Here is a 15,949-nt window from a genome sequence, read left to right as displayed (position 1 = left end):
TCATTGCATGTAGTAGCAGTCCTAATGAAAAAAGAAATCTATGTAGGAATTCATTAACTGAAACACTAACCCAACTGCAGCAGATTGGGACTATGCAACAAAACAGACTTACAATATCATGCTACAGCATAAAACCTTAATAAGTAACTTGATCTTGTCATAATGTTTGTAGGCTTGCAGACATGAGTGAATGTAACCAACATGCTAGTACATAAATTCTCCAAGAAACTATCCATGAGCCAAGAATGCTTCTGAATAGTTTTATGGCCTTCGGCTGTTGCACAGCAAATTCATCTGACAATTCTATGGCTCTATTAGCAGGACTAATGGCCTGTTCTACACCATTAAAAAGGCAAATGTTGTTTGAGAAGGCCTATGAACACAAAGTCTGAAACATAGAGATTTCTAACACCTTTTTTTTCTGCAGAAGAAAGTGTTTCACTGCCATATTATGCTATGATTAAAGTGGGGTGTAATAGAATGCCTACTTGCATTAAATTATTTTTATACAGCATTAATTATAAACTATTATTAGAAATGGACAATGCTCATTTCTCTAATTTAATGAAGTCCTCACATTACAAATTTAACATAACCTTAAGAAATTAAAAACCTTAAAGAAGTTTTACATATCCATTTTATGTACAAGGATTACATAAAATTCCTATCAATAACAAATCTTCTAGCTTTCAAATATCTATAGAAATTGAGCAAAGAAATGCATTATAGCCACCTTAAACTACACCAGTTTTTAAACCATAGCAAACAAATAGAGCAACGAGATTCTATACTGAGATCAGCTTTTGCCTTCCAAGGTAAATTATCTCCAGGTCTGGACTTCTGAAGACAGTGATACTCCACAAGGCTGGATTCACCACATTACTAGCTTTTGTAGCATTTTTCCCTCTTTTTCCTAATTCCTAAGTAGCTGATTTTATGTGCCCTGATTAATCAGAGATCTCTCTTTCCCTTCTCCCTGCAACCAGGTTCCTACTACGATGGAAATGTTCTGCTGCTATGGGCCTGTGGTGCCCAATGGATATGGGGCATGTTATAACCCTCAGCCAGAGCATTTATTATTCTGCATCTCAAGCTTTAAGGAATGTAAGGAAACCTCCTCAAACTTGTTGGCAAAAGCTGTGGAAGAAAGTCTCCTAGTAATGAGAGATCTGTGCAACAAATGCAGTTCTATTACAGCAAAGCCACCTGCTAAACAAGATGCAACCACACAGCTGCAGAGTGACCACCAGCGCTAGGAGACTGTGGGAATTCTCCTCCTGAATCCACTCTAGGAAGAAACATGACATAGCTGTTCAAAGGCAAGATAATACTAGTAATATCATAGTGTAGAACCAAAGTGTCATTTGTTTCTCATTGTTGCCAACACTTACAACTCTGTGTACTAAATCTACCATTTCTTGCTTACAAGTCAGCAAAAAAGATTAGGTCTCACTGACTGAAATGAAGGAGGAAGTCATAAAAGTATGTGTTGTACTACCATTTTCTAACCATAATTACTTTGTGCCATTTTATTACCTAAAAAATTGAGTAAGTTATATGCATATGACATAAATTAAATGCTAAGGAACATCAATTAATTAATATCCCCTGCAAGTAGTTCTAAAATATTCTCATCTATTACTGCAAGATTTGCATGTAAAGAAAAAAAGAAATTTCCCCTATTATAAATTTTGAGAGTAACACTGTAAATAATAGGCTGATGCCATTATATCTTGAACTTTTGCATGAAGAGTATTTAATACCACCAGTCTATTTACCATATAAGAAAAACTGATTATTTTTTTAAGAGTGGCCCCTGTGCATTCCCACAGAGTTTAGGAACATGACATGAGAGTTTGCATGTTTCCCCCAATTTGAAAATGCTGCAGAAATAATTTAGCTTTATTCTAATTTGCACTGGTCTCAAGCACAGTCCTGTTCTGAAAGCAGCATACTGGAGACATGATACATCACAGATAACTGGGAGAATTTTGTCCCTAATGAATTGGCTTAATAATTTCTTTCTATTGGTGAGCAAAATCCAGCCTGACAGAGCAGCAAAGCACAAAACAAAAGTACTATTCCATCCTACTTAAGACCTTTTCTGTTTGTATTGGAATTAATTTAGTCACTCTGACTGGCAGGAGAGTGAATGCAACCACACAAAATCAAAGAGCAATAATTAGAATGAAGAGGTAAATTGCAATATAAGGAAGTCTTCATGCTAGAGTTATAAATACCAGTACTGGTACTCATATCAGCTTTGCATCATCCTGCTTGGAGGGATTTATATTTTATATGTTTTAATAGCAGATATAGGGTATCATATTCCGCAATATACAGTAAATTCAACCAGGAAAGTGGTAATATATAGTGTCTGCTAATTCCCATTTTATGTGAATCTTATCCTGAGGTTTTCCTAATTATCTCTTTCATTCCCTATAAATCCTTCCAGAGACTGATATTTCCAGTTACTTTCTTGTGAGATCAAATATGCTGCCTTACTTTGAGGTGTTCAGTATCATTGTTAGAACATAAGTTACTCACTGACTGAAGACATTCAATTCCAAACTCCAGTGCAGATCCCGTGCTGCACAAGCTGGAACACCCTCTGAGGCCTGGCCAGGGATTGCTGCCTTGCCTGTGGAGAGGTGATGTTCTCTCTTCCTTTGTAAACCGAAAAATCACACATTTAAGCACTCTGAAGCCTAAAAGGAGAATAGATTTATTGCAATAACCTAGAGATGCAGATACATTTCTGTTTAAGAACGCTAGATATAAATTCAGGAGATTCTATATGTCCGTGATTATTTTACTGCCTCTTTGGAGGTGCATATGTGCAATTAAGCAGACTGCTGGATAAAGGATATCCACAATCCCATATAAGAAAGCACAGTGGGCCGGATAATCAATTAGAACAAGTAGCTATGTTTAAGTAAATCAACTATGATGATTAACAGACATTAAGAACTCGGTTCATTTTTTTAAAAGTTATTATATTTCACTGAAAAAATATGTATGTTTTATTACTTCATGAGCTGTGGTTCAAACCAAAGATGAAATCTGGTTTTAGATTACATAAATAGTATTTTAGCATAAAAGCTGCCCCAAAGTTATTATAGAGTGGTTTAGGTTGGAAGGGATCTTAAAGATCATATTGTTCCCACTTCCCTGCCATGGGCAGAAACACCTTCCACTAGACCAGGTTGCTCCAAGCCCCATCCAACCTGGCCTTGAAAACTTCCAGGGATGGGGCATCCACAACTTTTCTGTGCAACCTGCTCCATTGCCTCACTGCTCACAGTAAAGATCTTCCTAACATCTAATCTAATCTAATTTAAAAATTAAGATGTAAAAATACATAAACAAAACCCAAGAAAATTGTTACCAAGACCAAAAGTTTGCTTAAAGAATGCACAGTTCAAAATAAAACTTTAAATTGTTCCTATATGATAATTATGAAAATTACTTCAAAACGTTCCCAGTAATTTTTCTTTTAGTGAAGTATCACTTCACTACAAAAGCATTCTGCATTTCTAACATAAATGTAGCACTATATATTTTTTGTAAAAGTTTATGTTTAAAATTGTAGTCATATTTTAAGTGTGTAAAAAATACTGTGAATAGTTATTTGATAATTTATTAATTTTCTTCTAATTAAATATATACTTTTATTTTGTAATCCTAGCTACATAAGTACAGATAGTAATTTGAAAATATTACCTGTTTCTCATTTTACTTTTTTGTCTATAATCTTAACAGTAGCTAAGACACTATGCTTAACACAATCACTGAGAACTCAGGAAGCATCTACACCCACACCTGATACTTTATATTGTCTGCAGCTGCTGTAACAGGTGTTTTGCATTCTCCAGCTCTGGAAACTACTGGTGGTGGAAAATACTGACAATATATTTTTACTTGAGGACCAGTGACTACCCATACTTCCTATTTATTCAACTAACCACTCTGTACTTGTATCTTATTGATCTGGTCTTAGTGTTCAGCCTGAATATCTGAAAGGAGCAGCTTTGATGACCTCAGTCCCTGCAGAAGAAATCTTTTGTGTACATGCTTTACCTTTGCCACTACCTGTGCTAAAAGCACTATCTGCAAGGTACCTGACTTGGTGCAGGAAGCTTCAGGCTAAGTTCAGATCTGTTTAAATTGGAGGATTCTGGTTAAATTACAGATGGATAAAAATTCACAGGCATTACAAACTTCTCTGACAAGGGACTGTACTGCTTCTCAGTTAACACAATTCCCTACACCTGTGTGGTGTGATCGCACACTGTATCCATCATGGATTTCAGGAAATAGGTTAAGATCTTATTTAAAATTATTTATGTTATGCAGATGAAGTTCTTTTATGAAGTGTAAAAATACACACCTTTATGCACTTATGGAAACCAAACATGAAGCTTTTAAAATGTTTCTAACCAGAATACTGCAGAATAGATTGTTCAGTATGAAAAGAGAGAAAATTGACTGACAAACTAAGTGTAACTGCATTGATGTAACAAGTGGCTGTGATTTAATGAGCCCTCTTGGTGGGACCCGGGGCACACAACCCCCTGCAAGAGAACTGTCAGAAGGTAATTGTTTCGCTCTCCCCGTGGGTGTACTCCAATGTACACGCTGTGCTGGGGTGCAGAAATTAAAAAGCAAATTTTTAAATGAAACTCCGTGTTCACAGTGATCAAAAGTAAAACACGTTCGATTTCCAAACAAGGGTGTTTCAAAGGTGTAAGAGCCCGACCTCGCTCCTTTGACAGAAGCGCTGCCAGAGCCCCTGTGCCACGGGTAATTTGGCAGGACACGGCTGTGAAAACACAGCTGTGAATTCCAGAAGACAGAGAAATATTTTAGTGATACTTTTATTTTTATAAAGAGGTATATATTTATGACAAATGTAAATGTGTATTTATAGCACATGTTGTTCCTGTTATGTTTTGTCTCTACTGAAATACATGTATCTGTCTATATCGATATGTACGCCCTGAAGTGTAGGCTAATAACGCGCATTCAGCTCATTCGCGGACGGAGCTCCGCACCGCCAATAAAAGCTACCAGAGGAAAGATCTTGTCGCCTTTTTGTGCCTTCAGCCCCGGCGCCTGGAGCCCCCGTGTCCCCGCCGCTCGGAGCCGCAGGGGCTGCCCCGCGGGGAGCAGCGGAGCCGGGGCCGCCCGCGGCCGCGGCCCGGGGGTGTGCGGGGGACTCCGCCCGGCCCCGCCCGGCCCCGCCGGGGAGGAGGCGCGGGCGGGGCTCGGCCCGGGCTCCGGACGTGCGATCCTGCAGAACCGCGAGTGGGAAGGGACTCACACGGACCGGCGGCTCCTGGCCCTGCGCAGCACATGCCCGGCCGTCCCAGCGTGTGCCCAGAGCGTTGTCCAAACGCTGCTTCAGCTCTGTCGGGCTGCTGCTATCTCCGCTGCTCTGGGGGGACTGTTCAGTGCCCAGCCACCCTCTGGGTGAAGAACCTTTGCCTGACGCCCGGTCTCGATCTCCCCCGGGGCAGCTTCAGGCCATTCCCCCGGGTCCCTGCTCAGATCCCTGTGGCCGCACTGAACCGAAGGCTCTCGGCTGCAAGGCTGGCAGGCTACGAGGGGGGCTCCAGCAGCTGAGGCAGGGGAAAGGGCTGCTCCTCAAGCACGCCTCAGAAAGCACAAACACCTCCATCTTTTGCGTTTGCTAGAATGAGCTTGCAGTACAGTGTGCATACATTTTCCAGGTACACAAACCTCATTAAAAACACGGACTGAAATAAACACATAAACCAATGATGAAAACATTTAAACCCAAATGTAGTAGTAAAGTGAAGTACTTGGGAGTAGTTCCATTTGCTGCTCACAGCTCAGCTATTATTTCCAGCAAGAAGGCAGGCAGCGGGTTCCCCCAGGCTCGGCGGCTCCGAGCTCCCACATCCGCAGGTGAGGGACCGACCAGCTGCGGCGCTCGGGGCACTGCTGCGGGGCTTGGAATGGCTCCTCGGCACCTCCGACACAACAGCAGCGCCTCGGGCCTTTACTGAGTTTGCAGGTGCTGCAGAACTTCACTACCCATACCTAAAGCTGCAGTGATGTACACCCACAGAGAAGGGTTGTAGTTATTTTTTTCTCATTCATCTCATTAAGGAGTAATCTATTTCCTATTTATGAGGGAATGAGCAACACTTTTCCTCTGCTCCAATGCTCTCCAGCTGTAATAATAACCATTTCTGCCTAGCAAAATTCACCTAAGGTTGCAAGACAAATCAAATTGCATGCATGTGATCTCAAGTATACAAATAAGTAGAGTTTTGTGAATTTAAAGGCTTTAGAAAACATAGAGGCACCACCCCCACCCCCCCCCCCCAAATAAAAAAATATAAACTAAGTATCAGACAAATCCCTATTTGCTTTACACTGAAAATTTACAAAAAGCATGAATCAATGCAATAAGTGGGCTACTGGCAACGCATTCCAATTTTTCTCACTGGGGTTGGTAGATCATTGCAATGTACCTGTCATGGCCCTGAGAAAACTAGTTGGGTGGGCTTTTAATTTAGAGCCCACAGTATAGAGATGTCATCTCTCTCACCCATTTTATAAGTGTGAATTAATTGTCTGGGATCACCAGCAAAGCTTCCTAGAAAGCAGTGAGAGCTGTCTGATGAAAATGGCAAAACAGCAGCAGAAGGTGAAAGCATGCTACTTTATTAAACAGACTCTTTCCTCAGCCTCTTCTACTTTTTCAGTAAGCTGAATTAAAATGCTGCAAACAGCCCTCACAGGTGGACACAGGTTAAGTCTTTGAGAAATGCTGATCCTTGCAAGTCATACAGCTGCAGTGGAACTGGGACAGACAAAGTACCTCCACCTGCCAGAATAACTGAGGTGTCAGTACAGCCTTAACACAGCTGGTAGAAACCTGGAAAGGTGAGACCCTGAATGTTTGACTGTACAGGAATTTGCTTCTGCTTTTTAAAACAACTCAACAGAAAGCAATGAATTAAAACAAATTTAAATCTGGGGTGTGTCCAGACAAGTACTTGGCATTTCTGTGTTGCTGGAACTGCATTATCAGTCAGTTTTATTTCCCCAGTTCTGAGTAATTTAACATTATACAATGTACCATAATAAACCTGAAAAGCACCTAATTCTTCTAAAAAATATGTGGATCAAGAGATTATTTTGTCCATTCTGATTCTCAGCTTCACAAAAATCTCAAGTGTTTAATGTCCTGAGAAATTACTCTTACAGTAGAAGAAAGATCAATTATGCGTCAATGAACAATTGGGTTATCAAGGTTGTTCACTTAATGTTCCAGCTGTTCTGTAACACCATCTTAATGCTTACTGGAGAATTCTTTTGAATTTAGTCTTATTCTGTGGTACTTATAAATAAATGCATTTTGTTTCTTACAGCTGCTCTGCCAGTTAGCAGAGCAACTGTAGCAAATAAAAGTACAAAATTAATTTCTTGCCTTTTACCCCTAGACCTAGAAATGACAAAGGGTGGAGGCTTCATCCAAAGGAGATCCATTAATGTAATAATAGTGAAGATGGAGATGAAAGCTGATAGGCTTTGTGGGGAGTTCTGTACAGCACTTAACTACATTAACACTGGGTTTTTCTCATCCTCATCAGTGCTGGAACTTAGATATACTCAAAATTCACTGGGAAACAAGCAAATACAGTACCGACCACTGCTTCTTTACCCTTTTCCAGCTGGCCTGAATGGGGATGGACATCACCTTATTTTGGAGGTGGTAACAAACTGAAATGCTGTAGACCTGGTGGTAAACAGGGAGATGGTATTTCATTGCAATGTCTACAACCTGGATTTTGACAACTCCTGGATTTTATTATTTGCAGTTTCTCCAAAAGAACTTGCATTTTGAAATCAGCACTTCCTAAGGCACAAACAGTCCAGGTTCTATCAACGTTTACACTTTTAAGCTCTGTACTGCTTTATATTCAAGGCAGTTTGAAAGGCACAGCCAGGAACAGAGAATGGCTTGGGAGTTAAGGCCATGCTTGGGAGAGCACTGTCTGGGGCCATCCCACATGCACCAGCACACAGCCACAGGAAAACCTGCTAGGGTTTGGTCCACAGAGGTATTTGGGCTTCCCTCTGCTTTCAAAATAGCAATTTTTATTTTTTGCTTGAACTGACTCCATCTTAGATTACAGAATTAACCACAGCAGAGACAAACTGACTCCAGGTACTGTGAGGGAGAGCACAAAGGACTATATGTGTTGGGGTAAAAAGCAGAAATGTAAAAAGTAAATACATTTACTTGCATATATATTGTAAGTTGTAGTTTTCTCCTTTAGGAGGTGATGGCAAGTTAGATCCACTTTGTGAAGAAGCCAGAAAAGCAGTGTCAAATTCTTAATGATTTACAGGTATCTTGATCTTGAGTTTCTGTCAGGCAGCTTACTTGCATCACAAACATATTACCAATTGGTTCTTTACAGTTTTAGGTCTCTTAATGAAGAGAATAATCTTGTTACACCCCCATGTCAACCAAATAAGAATAGAACACCTTTTACAGAAACAGTTGTATGTTACTACCCTGAATATTGCAAACTTGGGTAGAACTGACTTGTACAGCATTTTGATAATTTGAATTAAATTGAGACTGAAACTCTGGATATCTTTCATTCTTTCCACTTTATAAAGTTTCTTATGTCAAAGATACTTTTGAAGTCATTCATAGCTGGTAATACTTCTTTTTACAGTTATACAGGTTTACAGTTCAGCTCTTCTCTTGGCCACAAATATCTCAGAACATTTGTGCATCACTAGGGAGCCCAAAAGTAGAGAGAAAGAAGTTGTCATAGCCATAAGGACAGGATTAAAACTGACTGGGTGTTATCACCCCTGACAGTTTATGTACCTCAAAAGTAACTAGAGTATGAAGCTTCTTTTTTGGCTCCTTATTTGTCAACATACTTTCAACATCAATATTATTTTAAAAACAATTTAAACTGAGGTAAATTCAGCAGTGTGAGAATAATCATATGCCAGAATGCTGGTGCCCTGAGCAAAATTCAGTTTGGCCCATAATTAGTTATGCAAGAAGGAAGTGGTTAATCTTTGCATACTAACAAAGGGGGGGTTGAGCCAAGAAACACAGGATTTACTGAAGCCCAGGCACAGCAGGCAGCAAAGCTGCAGTTTCCAGCACAAAACTAAAACCCAAAGAAAACCTGTCACTCAGTATCTTCTTCCAGCTGAAATCCACAGGGAGATAGCAAACCACATCTACAGTAACACTGATCCAACACAAAAGTGTGTCAAAATAACACCATCACTACATCCAGATTCAGTCCAGAGGCATTAAACCAATATTCTTTAATAACAAAAACAATACTCATAGTTAAAGCTGAGCAAAGCAGGAATTGTGTCGTCCCTTTAGAAGACTGAAACATTTTTGCTTTCTACCACTCTTAATATAACATGGAAGTGGGTACACCCAGATTGAGCTGGACTGAGAAAATCAATACAATTAATTTTGGCACAGCTGGCATTGGGGCACTTTTTGCAGGAAGCTTTCACACAGACAGCAAATGGGGTTTGTAGCACCTGCCCTGGATAGAGGGAGTTTGTTCACACCTTGCTGTCACCCTGGCCCTCCCTGCCACCACTGAGCAGATTGTCCTGCCCATAAAGCAGCTCCAGTACAGCTCTCAGCAGAGGCAGGGCTTTCCCAAACACACCTACTGCATTCATCACTGAGACACCAATAAATGACTTTCTGCTCTGGCAGTAAATTGTTTATTGGCCTCTGAGGTAAATGCATATTAATTAGACTAAAATAGTTTAAATAATGATAGTTCTGGGCAGGATTTACTCCCAAAAATAGCAGAATAAACTCCCCAGATCTCTTGAGCATGGAAAGCTGCAAACATCACTGGAAATACAGCAAGCAGATGAGCTCACTACTGTGACTAGTCTTGGGGGAGAATTTTTTGTCTGTTATTTTGTTTGTTGGGTGGGTTAATTTTGCTATATTTGGCACCTTCTTTAACATCACTCTGAGGACATCTCTGACATACCTCCGAGTCAGAAAAACAGCAGTTTCGTAGGGAGATATTAGGCCTTAATAAATCATATGTTTAACTGGAGTAAATACAAACAAGCTTTGAGGAACACAAAGCTGCAGATTTGAAACAGCAAGCTTTCAAGACAGGCATGGGCTGAGGGCAACTGCTCTGATCTTGCTTTAGAGTAATATTATGACCGAAATGTGAGAGTGAGGCAAAAAGTCAGCTTCACCTAAAAGAGATCTCATAGCTCCACACAGAGAACTCAGGCCTGGTTTTTGTTTTTGTTACAGAAGGGAGACATAAACACAAATTTGCAGTATCCCTTTCAGTCTGGTACCCCCAAACCAGTCTAGTGTCCCCAATCACTACCTGCAGTTAGTTGCCACAGCACTAGCAGGCAGCTGGATATTGAAAGGCACTACAGTAGCCAAATGGACAAGGGCATGTAATTTTTTTATAATGAAATATCCACTTTTTTCTCCTCACTTTTCCCCTCATTAATACGGGGATTATCTGCCCTGTGGATAATCATGGCCATTCAAAACCAAATTTAGCCTCCAGGTCTCTACAGCAACTTTCAGCCAGACTATTGTGATAAAGTCAAATCAGGAAGAAGAAAGCAGCCGCAGCAAATTATTCCAGTAGTAACACCAACTAATTGCTGTACAGCTTTTATGGTTTGACTAATTGTCTCATTAAGGCACATTTCTGATCACTGAAATGGATCTCAAGTATTATTAATCACTGAAAAAACAGTACCACTAAGAGCCTCTCTCCCTCCTATCCCTGGCACTCTTTGCAATGGAAAAGGCTCACAGACTCCTGTTGATTGGAGCCCCACTGCTGCACAGCTGGCAGTCAAACAGTACTAATGGCACAATACCCCATATAACTAAAAGAGTTATGCCTTTCACAGTAACAATCTCTTATAACATGATTAAGCTCCATCATGTGCATTTCCTTGTGTTTTGCAAATGGCTCAAAAAATCTGACAATTTTTCCAGTAACTTCCTCAAAAGGAGAGGGGGAAAAAAATCTATAAAATTAATTAGCTATAAAGAAATAAATTTAAAACCTTGATAAATTTTAGAACAATATGAAAACAACTGCAGCAAGCATGGGCTGCATGACAGCATGGTTGTGTGGCACCTAGTCCACTTCCCCTTGCAGAACATACCTCCAAAGACTGGCTTTGGCTCAGTTATTTGCAGGCACTTCAGCAAACCTTAGTTTAAGAGTTGGCTTGCTCTGGGCTAGCTCTGTAACTGATGAAGAGAGACACCTCCACAAAGCAGCTCAGATCCCTGTGTACAGACTGTAGCATTTCCAGGCTCCTAATCTAGGTACCTCACTGGTGTTTGGTTTGAAACAATATTAGAAAATTTCAAGCTGCTTCCTCATATAAGGAGCAAACTGGCATTATCCAAAACACCACTGATGGGCTCCCTTCATTCTCAGCAAACAGGAGGACTTTGTTCTTGGCCATCACTCCCAGTGGCTGCACAGGCCATACCTTGCAACAAGACAGTTCCCTTACCAGGGGAGGCCTTTAGGTGTTTATCCCATGCATTATCATATTAAAGACAGCAGGCACTTAATTTCCAAGCAGCTGATTTTCAGAAGCTTAATGCAAAAGTGGTACAGTTATTGCTGCAAGACATACAGACTTTCATGGTTACCAGTTTGATCAAGAAGAAAAAAAGACCTGCCAAGGTCTGGGGGCTCTTCTGTGGAGATGGAAGTGGTGCACAGGAAGGAAATTACAGAGGTAATCCTCAGTATAGACTCCTTCAAGTAAGAGAGAAGATGCATCACTAACTTTAAATTTATTTGAAATGCAGCCATTGCTTGCTGCAGCTTTCAGTTTTGATCAGTTTTGCAAGGCAGTTTTAAGAAAAGACATGGTTGCTCTGTACCCACACACAGGCAATTTTCAGGCACATAAATATTTGCTCACATGTAGGTGTTTATGCAAATGTGCCCAGGAATGACCTACTGAGGCTTAAGAAGTATAGCCAGAAACATCACAAACAAGTGGTCTTTGTTGTAGGCTTTGGAATTAATTCTGGGGAACAGAACGTGGCTACAGAGATCCCCTTCCCTTTGGGCTTTGTTACAGAGACAGGTACCACAGAGTTGAAATCTGCATAAATCTATTGAGCTCCTGAGCTGTGCAATATTATGCTCATTATGACAAATATTATTTTACTGATGAGTCTAATGAGGAACCTCAGGCTTGTGGTAAATGAAAATGAAATAAAAATTGAAGCAACAAAACTAATCACACTTCATGTAGCATGTCCCTAATTTTTTAATGCACATAAATATCAGAACAGTAATGCTGAAAAGAAGGAAAAAATATTCAGTTTTCCTGGCAGTCCCTTCAGAAGCTATTTATGAGCAGTCATAAACTGACGTGTATACTCAGATATATTTTCCTGAAGCCTGTAGAGTTTTGTCTAAGCAAAAGCTTCAGAATATGTGGCTGTAAATAAATTAAAGACTGTCTGGTTTATAATGAGAAGGGTATATTGTGGTATAAATATTGCAGAGCACATTAAATAAACATGGTCACATATGACCAGGTATCTATTAAATGAGCACATCACAGGAGAAGTTAATTATCTGAGAGTGTAACCAGGAACAGTTTAGAATCACTGGAGATTAAGTTGCTTTATTTCTGTTTATCTTTCCTTCTGAATAGGCAGTAGGTCGTTACAATGAAGAGTCCCTAAGCAACACAGAGCTTCAGCTCTTCATCAACTCTAAGATGACAGTTTTGTCAACACCAGTTTGAAGTCGGGATAAGCCAAAATTTTCATTCAATGTAATTTTGTGCAAAATGGGTTGGCACAAACCACTATTTTAAGATGTAAAAGTGCTAAATATTTACAGATACCTTATGATATGTTCAGGGAAAAGAGGAAAATTTTAATGCTAAGTATTTTTTTGTCTCACACACTGCTGCCTGAAAAAAGCAGATAAGGACTTCTCCAAAACAGATTTGTAGTGTCAGAGAATAATATTCTGAGTATAACATAAAACTTTACCATAGTAGTAAGATTTTTCTAGACTTCTGTGTTTCTGTCTACATACAAAAACATCAGTGTTGATGAAATTTCATTTTGCTTGGGCTGTGAAACTCACAAAGAAAACTGCCCACTGTTCATCTTATACAAAATAACCAACATTGCAAACATGGACTAAGTAAGGATATCTTTGGGCAAACTGCTGTAGCACAAAAAACAACTGATGAAGGAGGATTCAATCACATACAATTATCGAATGCAAGATGAAGCCAATCCCCTTAAATTACTTAAGTACTGCTTAAACTGTGTAATTAACATATAGTAATAAATATTTCATCTTTAACAAGCCTACTGGGAGCAGTTTGTTAAACATTTATTTCTAGTCATGGGAAATTATTTACAGTCGTTTTGTCATGTTCTATATTAGACAATTTTATTTTATCCTCTTTATTTTACCCCCAGCAGTGGGTGTGCTAATTTGGGGAAATAAAATTGTTCATCTAATATATCTGAAACATACTATTCCTTCATATGTCTTTTGGCTTTTACTAATTAACTTTACCCTTGCAAAGTCTGGGCCAGCACACAGTTTCTGCTCACATCTACTTACCAGCCTCTCCTGTGGAACTGACTCACCCCAGATAGAGGAGCTTTAGTGGGAACCCCAGCAAAACTAGCCAAAACTGACCTCCCAGCCTGGGATGTCACTTTGGGCCAGCAGAGAGAAGAGCCAGGTCTCCTCTTTGGCACAGCCCCAGGGTGCAGGGGTGGGATTTCAGGCAGCTTCTAGCACTGACCTGCACTTTTTCCTTCAGCCCAGGTGGCATCACAGGTGCATGGGGAATTCTGTGAGAGCACCAAATCACTGTTTTTCAACCAAGTCTATGTGCATACAGCTGTTATTCCACTGCAGGTGGAATCCCAAAGAAATGCAGTCACTTAAACCAGTACAAAAACCATTATAGGGATAATCTACTGTCCACCCAAGGAAAATAACCGAGAGCCAAGCTGAGCTCTAACACAGACCCCCTCCTCTTGCAGCAGGCTGAATACACCCTGTCCTGAAGTGGAGGAGAATCTCACATTGGTTGTGCATTACAGGAGCAGAAAGTGTCTATGTGCTCTTTTTGTAGGAGTATCTGTGAATTTATGGGCTATTGAGCAGGAAGTAAAAATTTCTGAAATTTTAATTCAGGGTTTCACGCAGCATATTTAGCGATGACTACAACTGTTTTCCCCTCTAAACAAATTAGATTTCCATTTGCCATTAATGACTGAATCACTTAAGTATCACAAAGGAACTGCCTGGTGCGCTTATTAATAATTGAAAACTTTGAGGAAATCTGTGAAACATTTTCAATCAAAGCTAATAATTTTCTAAAATATTATTTTTCCTGAATAATTACTCCTTTTGTTCTTTTATTCCTTTTGGATAATAGGTGACATTTTAAATAACGGCATTAAAAAAACCTGAAGTAACTGTTAAGAGGTATCTAAATCCAGAAGTGGTTTCAATGTTAAAAAACGCAAATTAGAAAAGAAAAAACTATTAGTCTGTTTCCTTCCAGCAAGTATGCTGAATTTCTATTTTAGACTGCATGCTGCTCCTGATATCTTACACCAATGATTAAGAAAATGTACTCAATCTCTGTCCTCATTATGTATAAACATGAAGAAAACTTTCAATTATCTTTTTAATCAGTAGAGTCCATGAAACCAAGACTTCTATTTCTATACATTTGGACTTTGCAGAACTACTACTCAACAGTCAAAAGAAGCAAAGACCAAAAAAAAAAAAAAAAAACAAAAAACCAATTTTTTTTAAAATCAGACCTAATAGGAATCTTGAATGCCACACTGTAGTTACTCTAATCAGTAACCTTTACTATTCAGGAACCAGGGCAGAAAGATATATGCAAAATTGCCTGCATCTGAAAGGGTTTTTTGGTGTCTAAAATGATCACCAGCACAGAAAGATTGTGTGACAGGTACTGACAAAAATCTCCAAGACCTGCAATTTTGTCCACAGGACATGAAAGAGGGAGAAGCAGAGGTGCAGTGTCTGTCCATCTCAGCAGGTCTCACCTGGGGATGACGGCTGCAGCCTGGAAAAATCCAGGTTATTCTATACCTCTCCCCAGGAAAGGAGAATTATTTTTTTTAAGTACTTGGGTTTTTTGCCAAAAGAACAAAAGGCATTTCTGTAGCCCTGGGAGTCCCCTCCCGTTTCCCAGCCAGGCTCGGCGCACTCTCCCTGCGAGGGGCAGCAGTTTACAGCCCCACAGATCCCCAGCCGTGCTGTGCGCTTGACTGCAGGCCCGACAGTGCCCGGCAGCTCTGACAGCAGCTCAGCGCTCCCTCCGCCCCAGGCAAGGACAGCACGTCCCACACCGTTCCCAGCCTCTTACCTGCCCACACAAAGTCCAGTACCTGGCAGCCTGAGGCCTTTCCAGCAGCCATCCTCGGCCTCGTTCCCCACACCTTCCTACTGCGGCAATGGCGGCGCGGCCGCGCGGGGCCCTCACAGGGCACAGCCGCAGCCCTGCACTCGGGGAAAACACGGTAACGCGCTCGAGGTGTTTAGGGAGCAAATCGGAGAGAGATGGGCCGGCTGTGACCACAACCTGGGCTTTCAGCCTCACAGCACACAGGCCAGCCCCATTAGCAGGAATTAATTATCCCCACCTGCCCTGGGCTGCTCGTTAGCCTGGCCCGGACACCCGCATCACATCCCAGGGCCCAGCACCAGCCCGAGGAGCTGCCTGGAAAATCAAAACATTCTGAATTCACTGAGCCAATATAAGAGACAACAGTGGACTCTTCTCTTCCGTCTTTGACCAGACCTGTTAACTTTACAAATCTATTCTATCTGCTTCTACAGCC

At 40.6% G+C, this 15,949-nt stretch overlaps 2 protein-coding genes across 2 annotated transcripts in view; both read left to right on the top strand.

Moving 5' to 3' along the window:
* Positions 1 to 5,079, top strand: part of CHAT (choline O-acetyltransferase) — a 39,427-nt gene extending 34,348 nt beyond the window's left edge. Inside the window, exon 15 of the mRNA XM_021536141.4 lies at positions 987 to 5,079. Coding sequence (XP_021391816.1) covers positions 987 to 1,256 — 270 coding nt within the window. The 3' untranslated portion in view covers positions 1,257 to 5,079. The remainder of the gene's footprint in view (positions 1 to 986) is intronic.
* Positions 5,080 to 6,359: 1,280 nt separating this feature from the next.
* C6H10orf53 (chromosome 6 C10orf53 homolog) lies at positions 6,360 to 14,053 on the top strand. The gene is given in 2 exon segments (XM_085583312.1): positions 6,360 to 7,828; positions 8,318 to 14,053. Coding segments are annotated over 2 exon segments (405 nt in total). The 5' UTR covers positions 6,360 to 7,486; the 3' UTR covers positions 8,381 to 14,053.
* The last annotated feature ends 1,896 nt before the right edge of the window (positions 14,054 to 15,949 follow it).

The sequence above is a fragment of the Lonchura striata genome, chromosome 6, assembly GCF_050655825.1.
Source record: "Lonchura striata isolate lonStrDom1 chromosome 6, ASM5065582v1, whole genome shotgun sequence".
NCBI classification, from domain to species: Eukaryota; Metazoa; Chordata; class Aves; order Passeriformes; family Estrildidae; genus Lonchura; species Lonchura striata.
The sequence above is the reverse complement of the archived record's forward strand: the minus strand, read 5'-3'. Positions and strand labels throughout refer to the sequence as shown.